The sequence below is a fragment of the Pristiophorus japonicus genome, chromosome 10, assembly GCF_044704955.1.
Source record: "Pristiophorus japonicus isolate sPriJap1 chromosome 10, sPriJap1.hap1, whole genome shotgun sequence".
NCBI classification, from domain to species: Eukaryota; Metazoa; Chordata; class Chondrichthyes; family Pristiophoridae; genus Pristiophorus; species Pristiophorus japonicus.
Window position 1 is genome coordinate 222828465 of NC_091986.1, and position 15972 is coordinate 222844436.

The 15972-nt window shown below is 58.1% G+C and overlaps 1 protein-coding gene across 1 annotated transcript in view; it reads left to right on the forward strand.

Annotated features, from left to right (window-relative positions):
* fhip1b (FHF complex subunit HOOK interacting protein 1B) overlaps nt 1-15501 on the forward strand; it is a 76630-nt gene extending 61129 nt beyond the window's left edge. The window contains exons 10-11 of the mRNA XM_070892630.1: nt 6817-6979; nt 14672-15501. Of these exons, the coding sequence (XP_070748731.1) occupies nt 6817-6979; nt 14672-14967 (459 nt within the window). The 3' untranslated portion in view covers nt 14968-15501. The remainder of the gene's footprint in view (nt 1-6816; nt 6980-14671) is intronic.
* The last annotated feature ends 471 nt before the right edge of the window (nt 15502-15972 follow it).

Sequence of the window (15972 nt, forward strand, 5' to 3'; positions counted from 1 at the left end):
TCAGTACTGCCCCTCCGACAGGGCAGCTCTCCTCAGTACTGCCCCTCCGACAGTGCAGAACTCCCTCAGCACTGCCCCTCCGACAGTGTGGCGCTCCCTCAGTACTGCCCCTCTGACAGTGCAGTGCTCCCTCAGTACTGCCCCTCCGACAGTGCAGCATTCGCTCAGTACTGCCCCTCCGACAGTGCATCTCTCCCTCAGTACTGCCCCTCCGACAGTGCAGCACTCCCTCAGTACTGCCCCTCCGACTGTGCGGCGCTCCCTCAGTACTGCCCCTCCGACAGTGCGGCGCTCCCTCAGTACTGCCCCTCTGACAGTGCAGTGCTCCCTCAGTACTGCGCCCCCGACAGTGCAGCTCTCCCTCGGTACTGACCTCCGACAATGCGGCGCTCCCTCAGTACTGCCCCTCCGACAGTGTGGCGCTCCCTCAGTACTGCCCCTCCGACAGTGCGGAGCTCCCTCAGTACTGCCCCTCCGACAGTGTGGCACTCCCTCAGCACTGCCCCTCCGACAGTGCAGTGCTCCCTCAGTACTGCCCCTCCGACAGTGTGGCGCTCCCTCAGTACTGCCCCTCCGACAGTGTGGCACTCCCTCAGTACTGCGCCTCCGACAGTGCAGCTCTCCCTCAGTACTGACCTCCGATAGTGCGGCGCTCCCTCAGTACTGCCCCTCCGACAGTGCAACGCTTCCTCAGTACTGCCCCTCTGACAGTGCAGACCGCCCTCAGTACTGCCCCTCCGACAGTGCCGCTCTCCCTCAGTACTGCCCCTCCGACAGTGCAGCACTCCAGCAGTACTGCCCCTCCGGCAGTGCATCTCTCCCTCAGTACTGCCCCTCCGACAGTGCAGCACTCCCTCAGTACTGCCCCTCCAACAATGCGGCACTTCCTCAGTACTGCCCCTCCGACAGTGCGGCGCTCCCTCAGTATTGCCCCTCCAACAGTGCGGCGCTCCCTCAGTACTGCCCCTCCGACAGTGCGGCGCTCCCTCAGTACTGCCCCTCCGACAGTGCGGCGCTCCCTCAGTACTGCCCCTCCGACAGTGCGGCGCTCCCTCAGTACTGCCCCTCCGACAGTGCTGCGCTCCCTCAGTACTGCCCCTCCGACAGTGCGGCTCTCCCTCAGTACTGCCCCTCCGACAGTGCAGCACTCCCTCAGTACTGCCCCTCCGACAGTGCATCTCTCCCTCAGTACTGCCCCTCCGACAGTGCAGCACTCCCTCAGTACTGCCCCTCCGACTGTGCGGCGCTCCCTCAGTACTGCCCCTCCGACAGTGCGGCGCTCCTTAAGTACTGCCCCTCTGACTGTGCAGTGCTCCCTCAGTACTGCGCCCCCGACAGTGCAGCTCTCCCTCGGTACTGACCTCCGAAAGTGCGGCGCTCCCTCAGTACTGCCCCTCCGACAGTGCAGCTCTCCCTCAGTACTGACCTCCGATAGTGCGGCGCTCCCTCAGTACTGCCCCTCCGACAGTGCAACGCTTCCTCAGTACTGCCCCTCTGACAGTGCAGACCGCCCTCAGTACTGCCCCTCCGACAGTGCCGCTCTCCCTCAGTACTGCCCCTCCGACAGTGCAGCACTCCAGCAGTACTGCCCCTCCGGCAGTGCATCTCTCCCTCAGTACTGCCCCTCCGACAGTGCAGCTCTCCTCAGTACTGCCCCTCCGACAGTGCAGAACTCCCTCAGTACTGCCCCTTCGACAGTGCATCACTCCCTCAGTACTGCCCCTCCAACAGTGCGGCACTCCCTCAGTACTGCCCCTCCGACAGTGCGGCTCTCCCTCAGTACAGCCCCTCCGACAGTGCAGAACTCCCTCAGTACTGCCCCTTCGACAGTGCATCACTCCCTCAGTACTGCCCCTCCGACAGTGCGGCACTCCCTCAGTTCTGCCCCTTCGAAAGTGCAGCGCTCCCTCAGTACTGTTCCTCCGAAAATGCAGCGTTCCCTCAGTACTGCCCCTCTGACAGGTTGGCGCTCCCTCAGTACTGCCCCTCCGACTGTGCGGCGCTCCCTCAGTACTGCCCCTCCGACAGTGCGGCACTCCCTCAGTACCGCCCCTCCCACAGTGCGGTCCGATAGTGCAGCACTCCCTCAGTACAGCCCCTCCGACAGTGCGGCGCTCCCTCAGTACTGCCCCTCCGACAGTGCATCACTCCCTCAGTACTGCCCCTCCAACAGTGCAGCACTCCCTCAGTACTGCCCCTCCAAAAGTGCAGCACTCCCTCAATACTGCCCCTCCGACAGTGCATTACTCCCTCAGTACTGCCCCTCCGACAGTGCGGCACTCCCTCAGTACTGCCTTTCCGTAAGTGCAGCGCTCCCTCAGTACTGCCCCTCCGAAAATGCAGCGCTCCCTCAGTACTGCCCCTCCGACAGTGCAGCGCTCCCTCAGTACTGCCCCTCTGACAGTGCAGCGCTCCCTGAGTACTGCCCCTCCGACTGTGCGGCGCTCCCTCAGTACTGCAACTCCGACAGTGCGGCGCTCCCTCAGTACTGCCCCTCCGACAGTGCGGCGCTCCCTCAGTACTGCCCCTCTGACAGTGGGGCGCTCCCTCAGTACTGCCCCTCCGACAGTGCGGAGCTCCCTCAGTACTGCCCCTCCGACAGTGTGGAGCTCCCTCAGTACTGCCCCTCCGACAATGCGGCGCTCCCTCAGTACTGCCCCTCCGACAGTGGGGCGCTCCCTCAGTACTGCCCCTCCGACAGTGCGGAGCTCCCTCAGTACTGCCCCTCCGACAGTGTGGCACTCCCTCAGTACTGCCCCTCCGACAGGGCAGCTCTCCTCAGTACTGCCCCTCCGACAGTGCAGAACTCCCTCAGCACTGCCCCTCCGACAGTGTGGCGCTCCCTCAGTACTGCCCCTCTGACAGTGCAGTGCTCCCTCAGTACTGCCCCTCTGACAGTGTGGCACTCCCTCAGTACTGCGCCTCCGACAGTGCAACTCTACCTCAGTACTGACCTCCGATAGTGCGGCGCTCCCTCAGTACTGCCCCTCCGACAGTGCAGAGCTCCCTCAGTACTGTCCCTCCGACAGTGCGGCGCTCCCTCAGTACTGCCCCTCCGACAGTGCAACCCTTCCTCAGTACTGCCCCTCTGATAGTGCAGACCGCCCTCAGTACTGCCCCTCCGACAGTGCCGCTCTCCCTCAGTACTGCCCCTCCGACAGTGCAGCATTCGCTCAGTACTGCCCCTCCGACAGTGCATCTCTCCCTCAGTACTGCCCCTCCGACAGTGCAGCACTCCCTCAGTACTGCCCCTCCGACTGTGCGGCGCTCCCTCAGTACTGCCCCTCCGACAGTGCGGCGCTCCCTCAGTACTGCCCCTCTGACAGTGCAGTGCTCCCTCAGTACTGCGCCCCCGACAGTGCAGCTCTCCCTCGGTACTGACCTCCGACAATGCGGCGCTCCCTCAGTACTGCCCCTCCGACAGTGTGGCGCTCCCTCAGTACTGCCCCTCCGACAGTGCGGAGCTCCCTCAGTACTGCCCCTCCGACAGTGTGGCACTCCCTCAGTACTGCCCCTCCGACAGTGCGGAGCTCCCTCAGTACTGCCCCTCCGACAGTGTGGCACTCCCTCAGTACTGCCCCTCCGACAGGGCAGCTCTCCTCAGTACTGCCCCTCCGACAGTGCAGAACTCCCTCAGCACTGCCCCTCCGACAGTGTGGCGCTCCCTCAGTACTGCCCCTCTGACAGTGCAGTGCTCCCTCAGTACTGCCCCTCTGACAGTGTGGCACTCCCTCAGTACTGCGCCTCCGACAGTGCAACTCTACCTCAGTACTGACCTCCGATAGTGCGGCGCTCCCTCAGTACTGCTCCTCCGACAGTGCAGAGCTCCCTCAGTACTGTCCCTCCGACAGTGCGGCGCTCCCTCAGTACTGCCCCTCCGACAGTGCAACCCTTCCTCAGTACTGCCCCTCTGATAGTGCAGACCGCCCTCAGTACTGCCCCTCCGACAGTGCCGCTCTCCCTCAGTACTGCCCCTCCGACAGTGCAGCATTCGCTCAGTACTGCCCCTCCGACAGTGCATCTCTCCCTCAGTACTGCCCCTCCGACAGTGCAGCACTCCCTCAGTACTGCCCCTCCGACTGTGCGGCGCTCCCTCAGTACTGCGCCTCCGACAGTGCAGCTCTCCCTCAGTACTGACCTCCGATAGTGCGGCGCTCCCTCAGTACTGCCCCTCCGACAGTGCCGCTCTCCCTCAGTACTGCCCCTCCGACAGTGCAGCACTCCAGCAGTACTGCCCCTCCGGCAGTGCATCTCTCCCTCAGTACTGCCCCTCCGACAGTGCAGCACTCCCTCAGTACTGCCCCTCCAACAATGCGGCACTTCCTCAGTACTGCCCCTCCGACAGTGCGGCGCTCCCTCAGTATTGCCCCTCCAACAGTGCGGCGCTCCCTCAGTACTGCCCCTCCGACAGTGCGGCGCTCCCTCAGTACTGCCCCTCCGACAGTGCGGCGCTCCCTCAGTACTGCCCCTCCGACAGTGCGGCGCTCCCTCAGTACTGCCCCTCCGACAGTGCTGCGCTCCCTCAGTACTGCCCCTCCGACAGTGCGGCTCTCCCTCAGTACTGCCCCTCCGACAGTGCAGCACTCCCTCAGTACTGCCCCTCCGACAGTGCATCTCTCCCTCAGTACTGCCCCTCCGACAGTGCAGCACTCCCTCAGTACTGCCCCTCCGACTGTGCGGCGCTCCCTCAGTACTGCCCCTCCGACAGTGCGGCGCTCCTTAAGTACTGCCCCTCTGACTGTGCAGTGCTCCCTCAGTACTGCGCCCCCGACAGTGCAGCTCTCCCTCGGTACTGACCTCCGAAAGTGCGGCGCTCCCTCAGTACTGCCCCTCCGACAATGCGGCGCTCCCTCAGTACTGCCCCTCCGACAGTGTGGCGCTCCCTCAGTACTGCCCCTCCGACAGTGCGGAGCTCCCTCAGTACTGCCCCTCCGACAGTGCGGCGCTCCCTCAGTACTGCCCCTCCGACAGTGCGGCGCTCCCTCAGTACTGCCCCTCCGACAGTGCTGCGCTCCCTCAGTACTGCCCCTCCGACAGTGCGGCTCTCCCTCAGTACTGCCCCTTCAACAGTGCAGCACTCCCTCAGTACTGCCCCTCCGACAGTGCATCTCTCCCTCAGTACTGCCCCTCCGACAGTGCAGCACTCCCTCAGTACTGCCCCTCCGACTGTGCGGCGCTCCCTCAGTACTGCCCCTCCGACAGTGCGGCGCTCCTTAAGTACTGCCCCTCTGACTGTGCAGTGCTCCCTCAGTACTGCGCCCCCGACAGTGCAGCTCTCCCTCGGTACTGACCTCCGAAAGTGCGGCGCTCCCTCAGTACTGCCCCTCCGACAATGCGGCGCTCCCTCAGTACTGCCCCTCCGACAGTGTGGCGCTCCCTCAGTACTGCCCCTCCGACAGTGCGGAGATCCCTCAGTACTGCCTCTCCGACAGTGTGGCACTCCCTCAGTACTGACCTCCGATAGTGCGGCGCTCCCTCAGTACTGCCCCTCCGACAGTGCAGAGCTCCCTCAGTACTGTCCCTCCGACAGTGCGGCGCTCCCTCAGTACTGCCCCTCTGACAGTGCAACGCTTCCTCAGTACTGTCCCTCTGACAGTGCAGACCGCCCTCAGTACTGCCCCTCCGACAGTGCCGCTCTCCCTCAGTACTGCCCCTCCGACAGTGCAGCACTCCCTCAGTACTGCCCCTCCGACAGTGCATCTCTCCCTCAGTACTGCCCCTCCGACAGTGCAGCACTCCCTCAGTACTGCCCCTCCGACAGTGCAGCACTCCCTTAGTACTGCCCCTCCAACAGTGCGGCACTCCCTCATTACTGCCTCTCTGACAGTGCGGCGCTCCCTCAGTACTGCCCCTCCGACAGTGCGGCGCTCCCTCAGTATTGCCCCTCCGACAGTGCGGTGCTCCCTCAGTACTGTCCCTCCAACAGTGCGGCGCTCCCTCAGTACTGCCCCTCCGACAGTGCGGCGCTCCCTCAGTACTGCCCTTCCGACAGTGCAGCGCTTCCTCAGTACTGCCCCTCCGACAGTGCTGCGCTCCCTCAGTACTGCCCCTCCGACAGTGCGGCACTCCCTCAGTACTGCCCCTCCGACAGTGCAGCAGTCCCTCAGTACTGCCCCTCCGACAGTGCAGCGCTCCCTCAGTACTGCCCCTCCGACAGTGCGGCGCTCCCTCAGTACTGCCCCTCCCACAGTGCGGCACTCCCTCAGTACTGACCCTCCGACAGTGCAGCGCTCCCTCAGTACTGCCCCTCCGACTGTGCGGCGCTCCCTCAGTACTGCCCCTCCCACATTGCGGCACTCCCTCAGTATTGCCCCTCCGACAGTGCAGCGCTCCCTCAGTACTGCCCCTCCGACTGTGCGGCGCTCCCTCAGTACTGCCCCTCCGACTGTGCGGCGCTCCCTCAGTACTGCCCCTCCCACAGTGCGGCACTCCCTCAGTTTTGCCCCTCCGACAGTGGGGCGCTCTATCAGTACTGCCCCACCGACAGTGCAGCGCTCCCTCAGTACTGCCCCTCCGACAGTGCGGAGCTCCCTCAGTACTGCACTGGTGTTTCAGCCTGGATTATGGGCTCGAGTCTCTGGAGTGGAGACTTGAACCTACGACCTTCTGACTCCGAGGCGAGAGTTGTACCCTCTGAGCCATGACCGACACATTAACAGGTATGATAGGATCGTGATGAGGAGCAGGAATGGCGACTGATTGTTCCCCCTCGCTGTTCCATGGGCATCCACCCACTTGACTTGTTGTACTCGCTGACTGCTATTCCATTGTTTTGATCCTGTGTCATGACACAACCTTTGACCTCTCACCCCTCAGGTACTTGGATCGGTGAAGAGCAAGATCGAGGCGTTTGCTGCCACTCAGGAAGACTTTCCCATGATGCTCCACAAAGCCAGAAAATATTTAATCGCCCGAGGGAAACTCGATTGGTCGGAATCCCCCAACTCCGTACCCCCGCTGCGTCGCTCCGAGAACCTGGGTAAACCTTGCTCCTTTTGCTGCTCTTCACCTCCTGCCCGCTCCCTCCCCACCTCCTGCCCATCCACTGCTGGTCATCGGTCCCCGCGCCGCAAAACACGTCAATGTTCACCTTCAGTATACTACAACAACAATAACTTTCATTTATATGGCGCCTTTAACATCCTAAAGCCGCCCAAAGCACTTCACAGGAGCGACTATCAAACAAAATTTGACCGCAAGCCACATAAGGAGACATCAAGGCAGGTGAACAAAAGCTTGACCAAAGAGGTAGGTTTTAAGCAAGGCTTTAAAGGAGCAGAGAGAGGCGGAGAGGTTTAGGGAGGGAATTAGAGAGCTTGGGGCCCAGGCAGCTGAAGGCACGGTCACCGATGGAGCGATTATAATCAACGATGTGCAAGAGGCCAGAATTGGAGGAGTGCAGAGATCTCGGGGGGGGTTGTGGGGCTGGAGGAGATTGCAGAGATAGGGAGGGGGTAAGACCATGGAGGGATTTGAAAACAAGGATGAGAATTTTAAAATGGAGGTGTCGGACCAGGAGCCAATGTAGGTCAGTGAGCACAGGGGGTGATGGGTGAGTGGGACTCGGTGCGAGTTAGGACACGGGGCAGTGAGCACAGGGGGTGATGGGTGAGTGGGACACGGGTCAGTGAGCACAGGGGGTGATGGGTGAGTGGGACACGGGTCAGTGAGCACAGGGGGTGATGGGTGAGTGGGACTCGGTGCGAGTTAGGACACGGGGCAGTGAGCACAGGGGGTGATGGGTGAGTGGGACACGGGTCAGTGAGCACAGGGGGTGATGGGTGAGTGGGACACGGGTCAGTGAGCACAGGGGGTGATGGGTGAGAGGGACACGGGGCAGTGAGCACAGGGGGTGATGGGTGAGTGGGACACGGGTCAGTGAGCACCAGGGGTGATGGGTGAGAGGGACACGGGGCAGTGAGCACAGGGGGTGATGGGTGAGTGGGACACGGTGCAGTGAGCACGGGGTGATGGGTGAGTGGAACACGGGGCAGTGAGCACAGGGGGTGATGGGTGAGTGGGACACGAGTCAGTGAGCACAGGGGGTGATGGGTGAGAGGGACACGGGGCAGTGAGCACAGGGGGTGATGGGTGAGTGGGACACGGGTCAGTGAGCACAGGGGGTGATGGGTGAGTGGGACACGGGGCAGTGAGCACAGGGGGTGATGGGTGAGTGGGACACAGGGCAGTGAGCACAGGGGGTGATGGGTGAGTGGGACTCGGTGCGAGTTAGGACATGGGGCAGTGAGCACAGGGGGTGATGGGTGAGTGGGACACGGGTCAGTGAGCACAGGGGGTGATGGGTGAGTGGGACACGGGTCAGTGAGCACAGGGGGTGATGGGTGCGAGGGACACGGGGCAGTGAGCACAGGGGGTGATGGGTGAGTGGGACACGGGTCAGTGAGCACCGGGGGTGATGGGTGAGAGGGACACAGGGCAGTGAGCACAGGGGGTGATGGGTGAGTGGGACACGGTGCAGTGAGCACGGGGTGATGGGTGAGTGGAACACGGGGCAGTGAGCACAGGGGGTGATGGGTGAGTGGGACACGAGTCAGTGAGCACAGGGGGTGATGGGTGAGAGGGACACGGGGCAGTGAGCACAGGGGGTGATGGGTGAGTGGGACACGGGGCAGTGAGCACAGGGGGTGATGGGTGAGTGGGACACGGGTCAGTGAGCACAGGGGGTGATGGGTGAGTGGGACACGGGGCAGTGAGCACAGGGGGTGATGGGTGAGTGGGACACAGGGCAGTGAGCACAGGGGGTGATGGGTGAGTGGGACTTGGTGCGAGTTAGGACACGGGTCAGTGAGCACAGGGGGTGATGGGTGAGTGGGACATGGGGCAGTGAGCACAGGGGGTGATGGGTGAATGGGACACGGGGCAGTGAGTACAGGGGGTGATGGGTGAGTGGGACACGGGGCAGTGAGCACAGGGGGTGATGGGTGAGTGGGACAAGGGGCAGTGAGCACAGGGGGTGATGGGTGAGTGGGACACGGGCAGTGAGCACAGGGGGTGATCGGTGAGTGGGACACGGGGCAGTGAGCACAGGGGGTGATGGGTGAGTGGGACACGGGGCAGTGAGCACAGGGGGTGATGGGTGAGTGGGACACGGGGCAGTGAGCACAGGGGGTGATGGGTGAGTGGGACACGGGGCAGTGAGCACAGGGAGTGATGGGTGAGTGGGACACGGGGCAGCGAGCACAGGGGGTGATGGGTGAGCGGGACTCGGTGCGAGTTAGGACACGGGGCAGCGAGCACAGGGGGTGATGGGTGAGTGGGACTCGGTGCGAGTTAGGACACGGGGCAGCGAGCACAGGGGGTGATGGTTGAGTGGGACTCGATGCGAGTTAGGACACGAGGCAGTGAGCACAGGGGGTGATGGGTGAGCGGGACTCGGTGCGAGTTAGGACACGGGGCAGTGAGCACAGGAGGTGATGGGTGAGCGGGACTCGGTGCGAGTTAGGACACGGGGCAGCGAGCACAGGCGTGATGGGTGAGTGGGACTCGGTGCGAGTTAGGACACGGGGCAGTGAGCACAGGCGTGATGGGTGAGTGGGACTCGGTGCATGTTAGGACACGGGGTCAGTGAGCACAGGGGGTGATGGGTGAGTGGGACTCGGTGCGAGTTAGGACACGGGGTCAGTGAGCACAGGGGGTGATGGGTGAGTGGGACCTGGTGCGAGTTAGGACACGGGGCAGTGAGCACAGGGGGTGATGGGTGAGTGGGACCTGGTGTGAGTTAGGACACGGGGCAGTGAGCACAGGGGGTGATGGGTGAGTGGGACTCGGTGCGAGTTAGGACACGGGGCAGCGAGCACAGGGGGTGATGGGTGAGTGGGACTCGGTGTGAGTTAGGACACGGGGCAGTGAGCACAGGGAGTGATGGGTGAGTGGGACCTGGTGTGAGTTAGGACACGGGGCAGTGAGCACAGGGGGTGATGGGTGAGTGGGACTGGGTGCGAGTTAGGACACGGGGTCAGTGAGCACAGGGGGTGATGGGTGAGTGGGACTCGGTGCGAGTTAGGACACAGGTCAATGAGCACAGGGGGTGATGGGTGAGTGGGACTGGGTGCGAGTTAGGACACGGGGTCAGTGAGCACAGGGGGTGATGGGTGAGCGGGACTGGGTGTGAGTTAGGACACGGGGCAGTGAGCACAGGGGGTGATGGGTGAGTGGGACTTGGTGCGAGTTAGGACACGGGGCAGTGAGCACAGGCGTGATGGGTGAGTGGGACTCGGTGTGAGTTAGGACACGGGTCAGTGAGCACAGGGGGTGATGGGTGAGTGGGACCTGGTGCGAGTTAGGACACGGGGCAGTGAGCACAGGCGTGATGGGTGAGAGGGACTCGGTGCGAGTTAGGACACGGGGCAGTGAGCACAGGCGTGATGGGTGAGTGGGACTTGGTGCGAGTTAGGACACGGGTCAGTGAGCACAGGCGTGATGGGTGAGTGGGACTGGGTGCGAGTTAGGACACGGGTCAGTGAGCACAGGCGTGATGGGTGAGTGGGACTTGGTGCGAGTTAGCACATGGGCAGCAGAGTTTTGGATAAGCTTAAGTTTATGAAGATGGGAGGCCAGCCTGGAGAGCGTTGTAATAGTCAAGTCTAGAGGTAACAAAGGCACGGGTGAGGGTTTCAGCAGCAGACAAATATTTTGTATCAGTCTTCACGGTAGAAGACACTAAAAACATCCCAATAGTGGATAATCAAGGGTGTATAGGGAGGGAGGAACTTAATACAATCACTAATGAAGTAGTACTCGGTAAAATAATGGGACTAAAGGCAGACAAGTCCCCTGGACCTGATGGCTTACATCCTAGAGTCTTAAAAGAAGTGGCTGCAGAGATAGTGGATGCATTGGTTGTAATTTACCAAAATTCCCTGGATTCTGGGGCGGTTCCAGCAGATTGGAAAACCGCAAATGTAACGCCCCTATTTAAAAAAGGAGGCAGATAAAAAGCAGGAAACTAGACCAGTTAGCCTAACATCTGTCGTTGGGAAAATGATGGAGTCCATTAGTAGTGGGACATTTGGAAAAGCATAATTCAATCAAGCAGAGTCAGCATGGTTTTATGAAAGGGAAATCATGTTTGACAAATTTGCTGGAGTTCTTTGAGGATGTAACGAACAGGGTGGATAAGGGGGAACCAGTGGATGTGGTGTATTTGGATTTCCAGAAGGCATTCGATAAGGTGCCACATAAAAGGTTACTGCACAAGATAAAAGTTCATGGGGTTGGGGGTAATATATTAGCATGGATAGAGGATTGGCTAACTAACAGAGAACAAAGAGTTGGAATAAATGAGTCATTTTCTGGTTGGCAAACAGTGAGTAATGGGGTGCCGCAGGGATCGGTGCTGGGACCCCAACTATTTACAATCTATATTAATGACTTGGATGAAGGGACCGAGTGTAATGTAGCCAAGTTTACTGATGATACAAAGATGGATGGGAAAGCAAATTGTGAGGAGGACACAAAAAATCTGCAAAAGGATATAGACAGACTAAGTGATGGGCAAAAATTTGGCAGATGGAGTATAATGTGGGAAAATGTGAGGTTATCCACAGAAATAATAGAAAAGCAAATTATAATTTAAATGGAGAAAAATTGCAAAGTTCTGCAATACAGAGGGACCTGGGGGTCCTTATGCATGAAACACAAAAAGTTAGTATGCAGGTACAGCAAGTGATCAGGAAGGCAAATGGAATGTTGGCCTTTACTGCAAGGGGGATAGAGTATAAAAGCAGAGAAGTCCTGCTACAACTGTACAGGGTATTGGTGAGGCCACACCTGGAATACTGCGTACAGTTTTGGCCTCCGTATTTAAGGAGGGATATACTTGCATTGGAGGCTGTTCAGAGAAGGTTCACTAAATTGATTCCGGAGATGAGGGGGTTGACTTATGAGGAAAGGTTGAGTAGGTTGGGCCTCTACTCATTGGAGTTCAGAAGAATGAGAGGTGATCTTATCGAAACATATAAGATAATGAGGGGGCTAGACAAGGTGGATGCAGAGAGGATATTTCCACTCATGGGGGAAACTAAAACTAGGGGACATAGTCTCAGAATAAGGGGCCGCTCATTTAAAACTGAGATGAGGAGGAATTTCTTCTCTCAGAGGGTTGTAAATCTGTGGAATTCTCTGCCCCAGAGAGTTGTGGAGGCTGGGTCATTGAATATATTTAAGACGGAGATAAACAGTTTTTTGAGCGATAAGGGAATAAAGAATTATGGGGAGCGGACAGGGAAGTGAAGCTGAGAGCATGATCAGATCAGCCATGATCGTATTAAATGGCGGAGCAGGCTCGAGGAGTCAGGTGGTCTACTCCTGCTCCTATTTCTTATGTTCTTATGGGCTGAGACAGAGGCGGAGTCAGGCGATGTTACGGAGGTGAAACTAGGTTTTGGTGATGGAGGGGATATATAGTCGGAAGCTCATTTCAGGGTCAAATATGACCCTGAGGTTGCGAACAGTCTGGTTCAGCCTCAGACAGTAGTTGGGGAGAGGGATGGAGTCAGTGGCCAGGGAACAGAGTTTGTGGTGGGGACCGAAAACAATGGCTTCGGTCTTCCCAATATTCAATTGGAGAAAATTTCTGCTGATCCAGAACTGGATGTTGGGCAAGCCGTCTGACAATTGAGAGACCGAGGAGGGGTGGAGAGAAGTGGTGGTGAGGTAGAGCTGGGTGTCTCAGTGTACATGTGGAAACTGACGCTGTGTTTCCGGATGATGTCGCCAAGGGGCAACATGTAGATGAGGAATAGGAGGGGGCCAAGGATAGATCCTTGGGGGACACCAGAGGTAACGATGTGGGGTCGGGAAGAGAAGCCGTTGTAGGAGATTCTCTGACTACGATGAGATGGATAAGAATGGAACCAGGCGAGTGCAGTCCCACCCAGCTGGACGATGGTGGAGAGGTGTTGGAGGAGGATAGAGTGGTCAACGTGTCAAAGGCTGCAGACAGGTCGAGAAGGACGAGGAGGGATAGTTTACCTTTGTCAGTCACAAAGGATGTCATTTGTGACTTTGATGAGAGCCGTTTTGGGAATGTGGCAGGGACGGAAACTGGATTGCAGGGATTCAAACATGGAATTGTGGGAAAGATGGGCATGGATTTAGGAGGTGACAATACGTTCAAGGACTTGAGGGGAACGGGAGGTTGGAGCTGGGGCAGTAGCTAGCAAATGGGTTCGAGGGTTGTTTTTTGAGAGGGGTGATGAGGAAGAGGGGACAGTACCTGAGGAGAGAGAACCGTTAACAATATCGGATAACATGGGAGCCAGGAAGGGAAGTTGGATGGTCAAAGTTTGGTGGGAATAGGGTAGAGGGAGCAGGAAGTGGGTCTCATGGACAGGATGAGCTCGGAAAGGTCACGAGAGGAGATGTGAGGTCAGGGCTAGAGCAGGAGGCCATTCGAGGAAGTTTGGACCGGTGGGCGAGAGGAAGGCAGGGAAGTGGCAGAGGCGGCAGATCGGATGGTCGCAATCTTAGAGACAATTCCACGGGCTCCTCACACTTATTGTTAGAGATGTATATCCCATTCCCCCCCCCCCCCCGTGGTATATCCCAGTCCCCCCCATCCCCGTGGTATATCCCAGTCCCTCCCCCTCCCTGCCGTGCACTATATCCCACCTCCCCCCCCCCCCCCGTGGTATATCCCAGCACACCCCCACCCCGTGTAGTATATCTCAGCCGCTCACCCTCCCCCTGTGCAGCATATCCCATTCCTGAATCTGAGTGTGTTTAATTGTTGCTGTGTGCATGTGCTTAGATCGGGAGAGTGTTTAGATGGGGAGTGTGGATGGGGCGTGTGTGTAGATGGGGAGTGTTTAGATGGGGGGAGTGTTTAGATGGGGGGAGTGTTTAGATGGAGAGAATGGGGGGAGTGTTTAGATGGGGGGAGTGTTTAGATGGGGAGAGTTGAGAGTGTTGTGATGGGGAGAGTGTTTAGATGGGGGAAGTGTTTAGATGAGGAGAGTTGAGAGTGTTTAGATGGGGAATGATGGGGAGAGTGTTTAGATGGGGGGAGTGTTTAGATGGGGAGAGTTGAGAGTGTTTAGATGGGGAATGATGGGGAGAGTGTTTAGATGGGGAGTGATGGGGAGAGTGTTTAGATGGGGGGAGTGTTTAGATGGGAGAGTTGAGAGTGTTTAGATGGGGAGTGATGGGGAGAGTGTTTAGATGGGGGGAGTGTTTAGATGAGGAGAGTTGAGAGTGTTTAGATGGGGAGTGATGGGGGGAGTGTTTAGATGGGGAGAGTTGAGAGTGTTTAGATGGGGAGTGATGGGGAGAGTGTTTAGATGGGGAGTGATGGGGAGAGTGTTTAGATGGGGGGAGTGTTTAGATGAGGAGAGTTGAGAGTGTTTAGATGGGGAGTGATGGGGGGAGTGTTTAGATGAGGAGAGTTGAGAGTGTTTAGATGGGGAGTGATGGGGGGAGTGTTTAGATGGGGAGAGTTGAGAGTGTTTAGATGGGGAGTGATGGGGAGAGTGTTTAGATGGGGGGAGTGTTTAGATGAGGAGAGTTGAGAGTGTTTAGATGGGGAGTGATGGGGAGAGTGTTTAGATGGGGAGTGATGGGGAGAGTGTTTAGATAGAGAGTGATGGGATGACTGAGTAGCTGCAGATATAAAGCCGGGCGTTTGGCTGAAGCTGTGTGTTGTATTTTGCAGTGAAGAGCCGGAAACCCTCACTGGGCGAGCTGATTCTGCGGCACACCAACAGTCCCACGCGGGCACGCCAAGCGGCACAGCTCGCTCTCCAGCACGTGCGAGAGGGGCAGGTCCTGCACGCACTCACCGGCAGCTCCATCTTCAAGAGTTCGGCGGAGAAGCAGAACGAGGCTCTGCGGGTGAAGAATGCCGTTTACTGCTCCCTCATCTTCTCAGAGTTCCTGAAGGAGCTGGCCGCCATTGCTCAGGAGCACACCGTCACATCTCCTTTCCTACTGGAAGACAAGGAAGAGTGACCAAGGGCTATCGGGGGAGAGCAGGAGGCAGCCAGCCAGCACGCAGCACTCGCACTGACCCAGGGTGTGGCGCTGGCTCCCGCTAACGGTGACCGCGCACTACGCCATCTGTAAATAAGGCACCCAACACTCCGAGACCTGGAGTCACAGGCAATCTGAACTTCATTCCAAAGAGTTCTGCATCGGAATGTGGAAGCAGAGTAGATCACTTGAGATTCCCAGCAGGTCACCACAGTGTTCTGCCGATTGCCCTTCCCTCCGATGCTGGTCTGACCAACTCCAGAGACTCGTCTCTCACTGGGCATTGTGCAAAGGAAATGTGTAAACCCTCTCTCTCTGAACTCAGCGGCCCATGGGGAGGAATGGGGGAGAGAGAGAGAGAGAGAGAGATCTGACTATCTTGGATTGGACAGGAGGTCCAAACAGACGCAATCAGTCACACAGCCGTTTTATGGATGATGGAGAGCGGAGATTTCCGCTCTGTAAATGTTGCAATATTTTTTTAAAAAAACAAACAGCTTCTCAAAAAGTTAATTCTGTTTCTATTTTTAACACTGCTGTACGAGTGCAGAGTATTTGAGGTACAGTTCTCCCCGGGTTTCATTCTATCTGCAGGAAATCAGTAACCCTCCACACTGATACGATCCTTCAGATAGCTGAACTATTTAATGGCTCTGAATCGCTTCCTCTATTTTATGTAATTTAAACAACGGCCTACATTGATATTTTGCCGATCACGGACTTGGGGCGCCTGAATGAAATGTCTCCTCCACTTGGTGATATTTCCTCAACTTGTCTTTTTCCCGTTTTCTCTTTTCCTCTTTTGAGCATGCTGGCTCATCCTCAGATTCAACTCCACGGACACTTTCCACCTCTCTCCTGTGCCTGCTCCTCACCCTCCAAGTCTGGGCCTCAGCAGGCTCTTCGATTGTGTGTTCCCCGAGTGTAGAAGATTGAGGACGATCTAATCGAGGGGCTTACGATGATTACAGGATTCGATCGGGT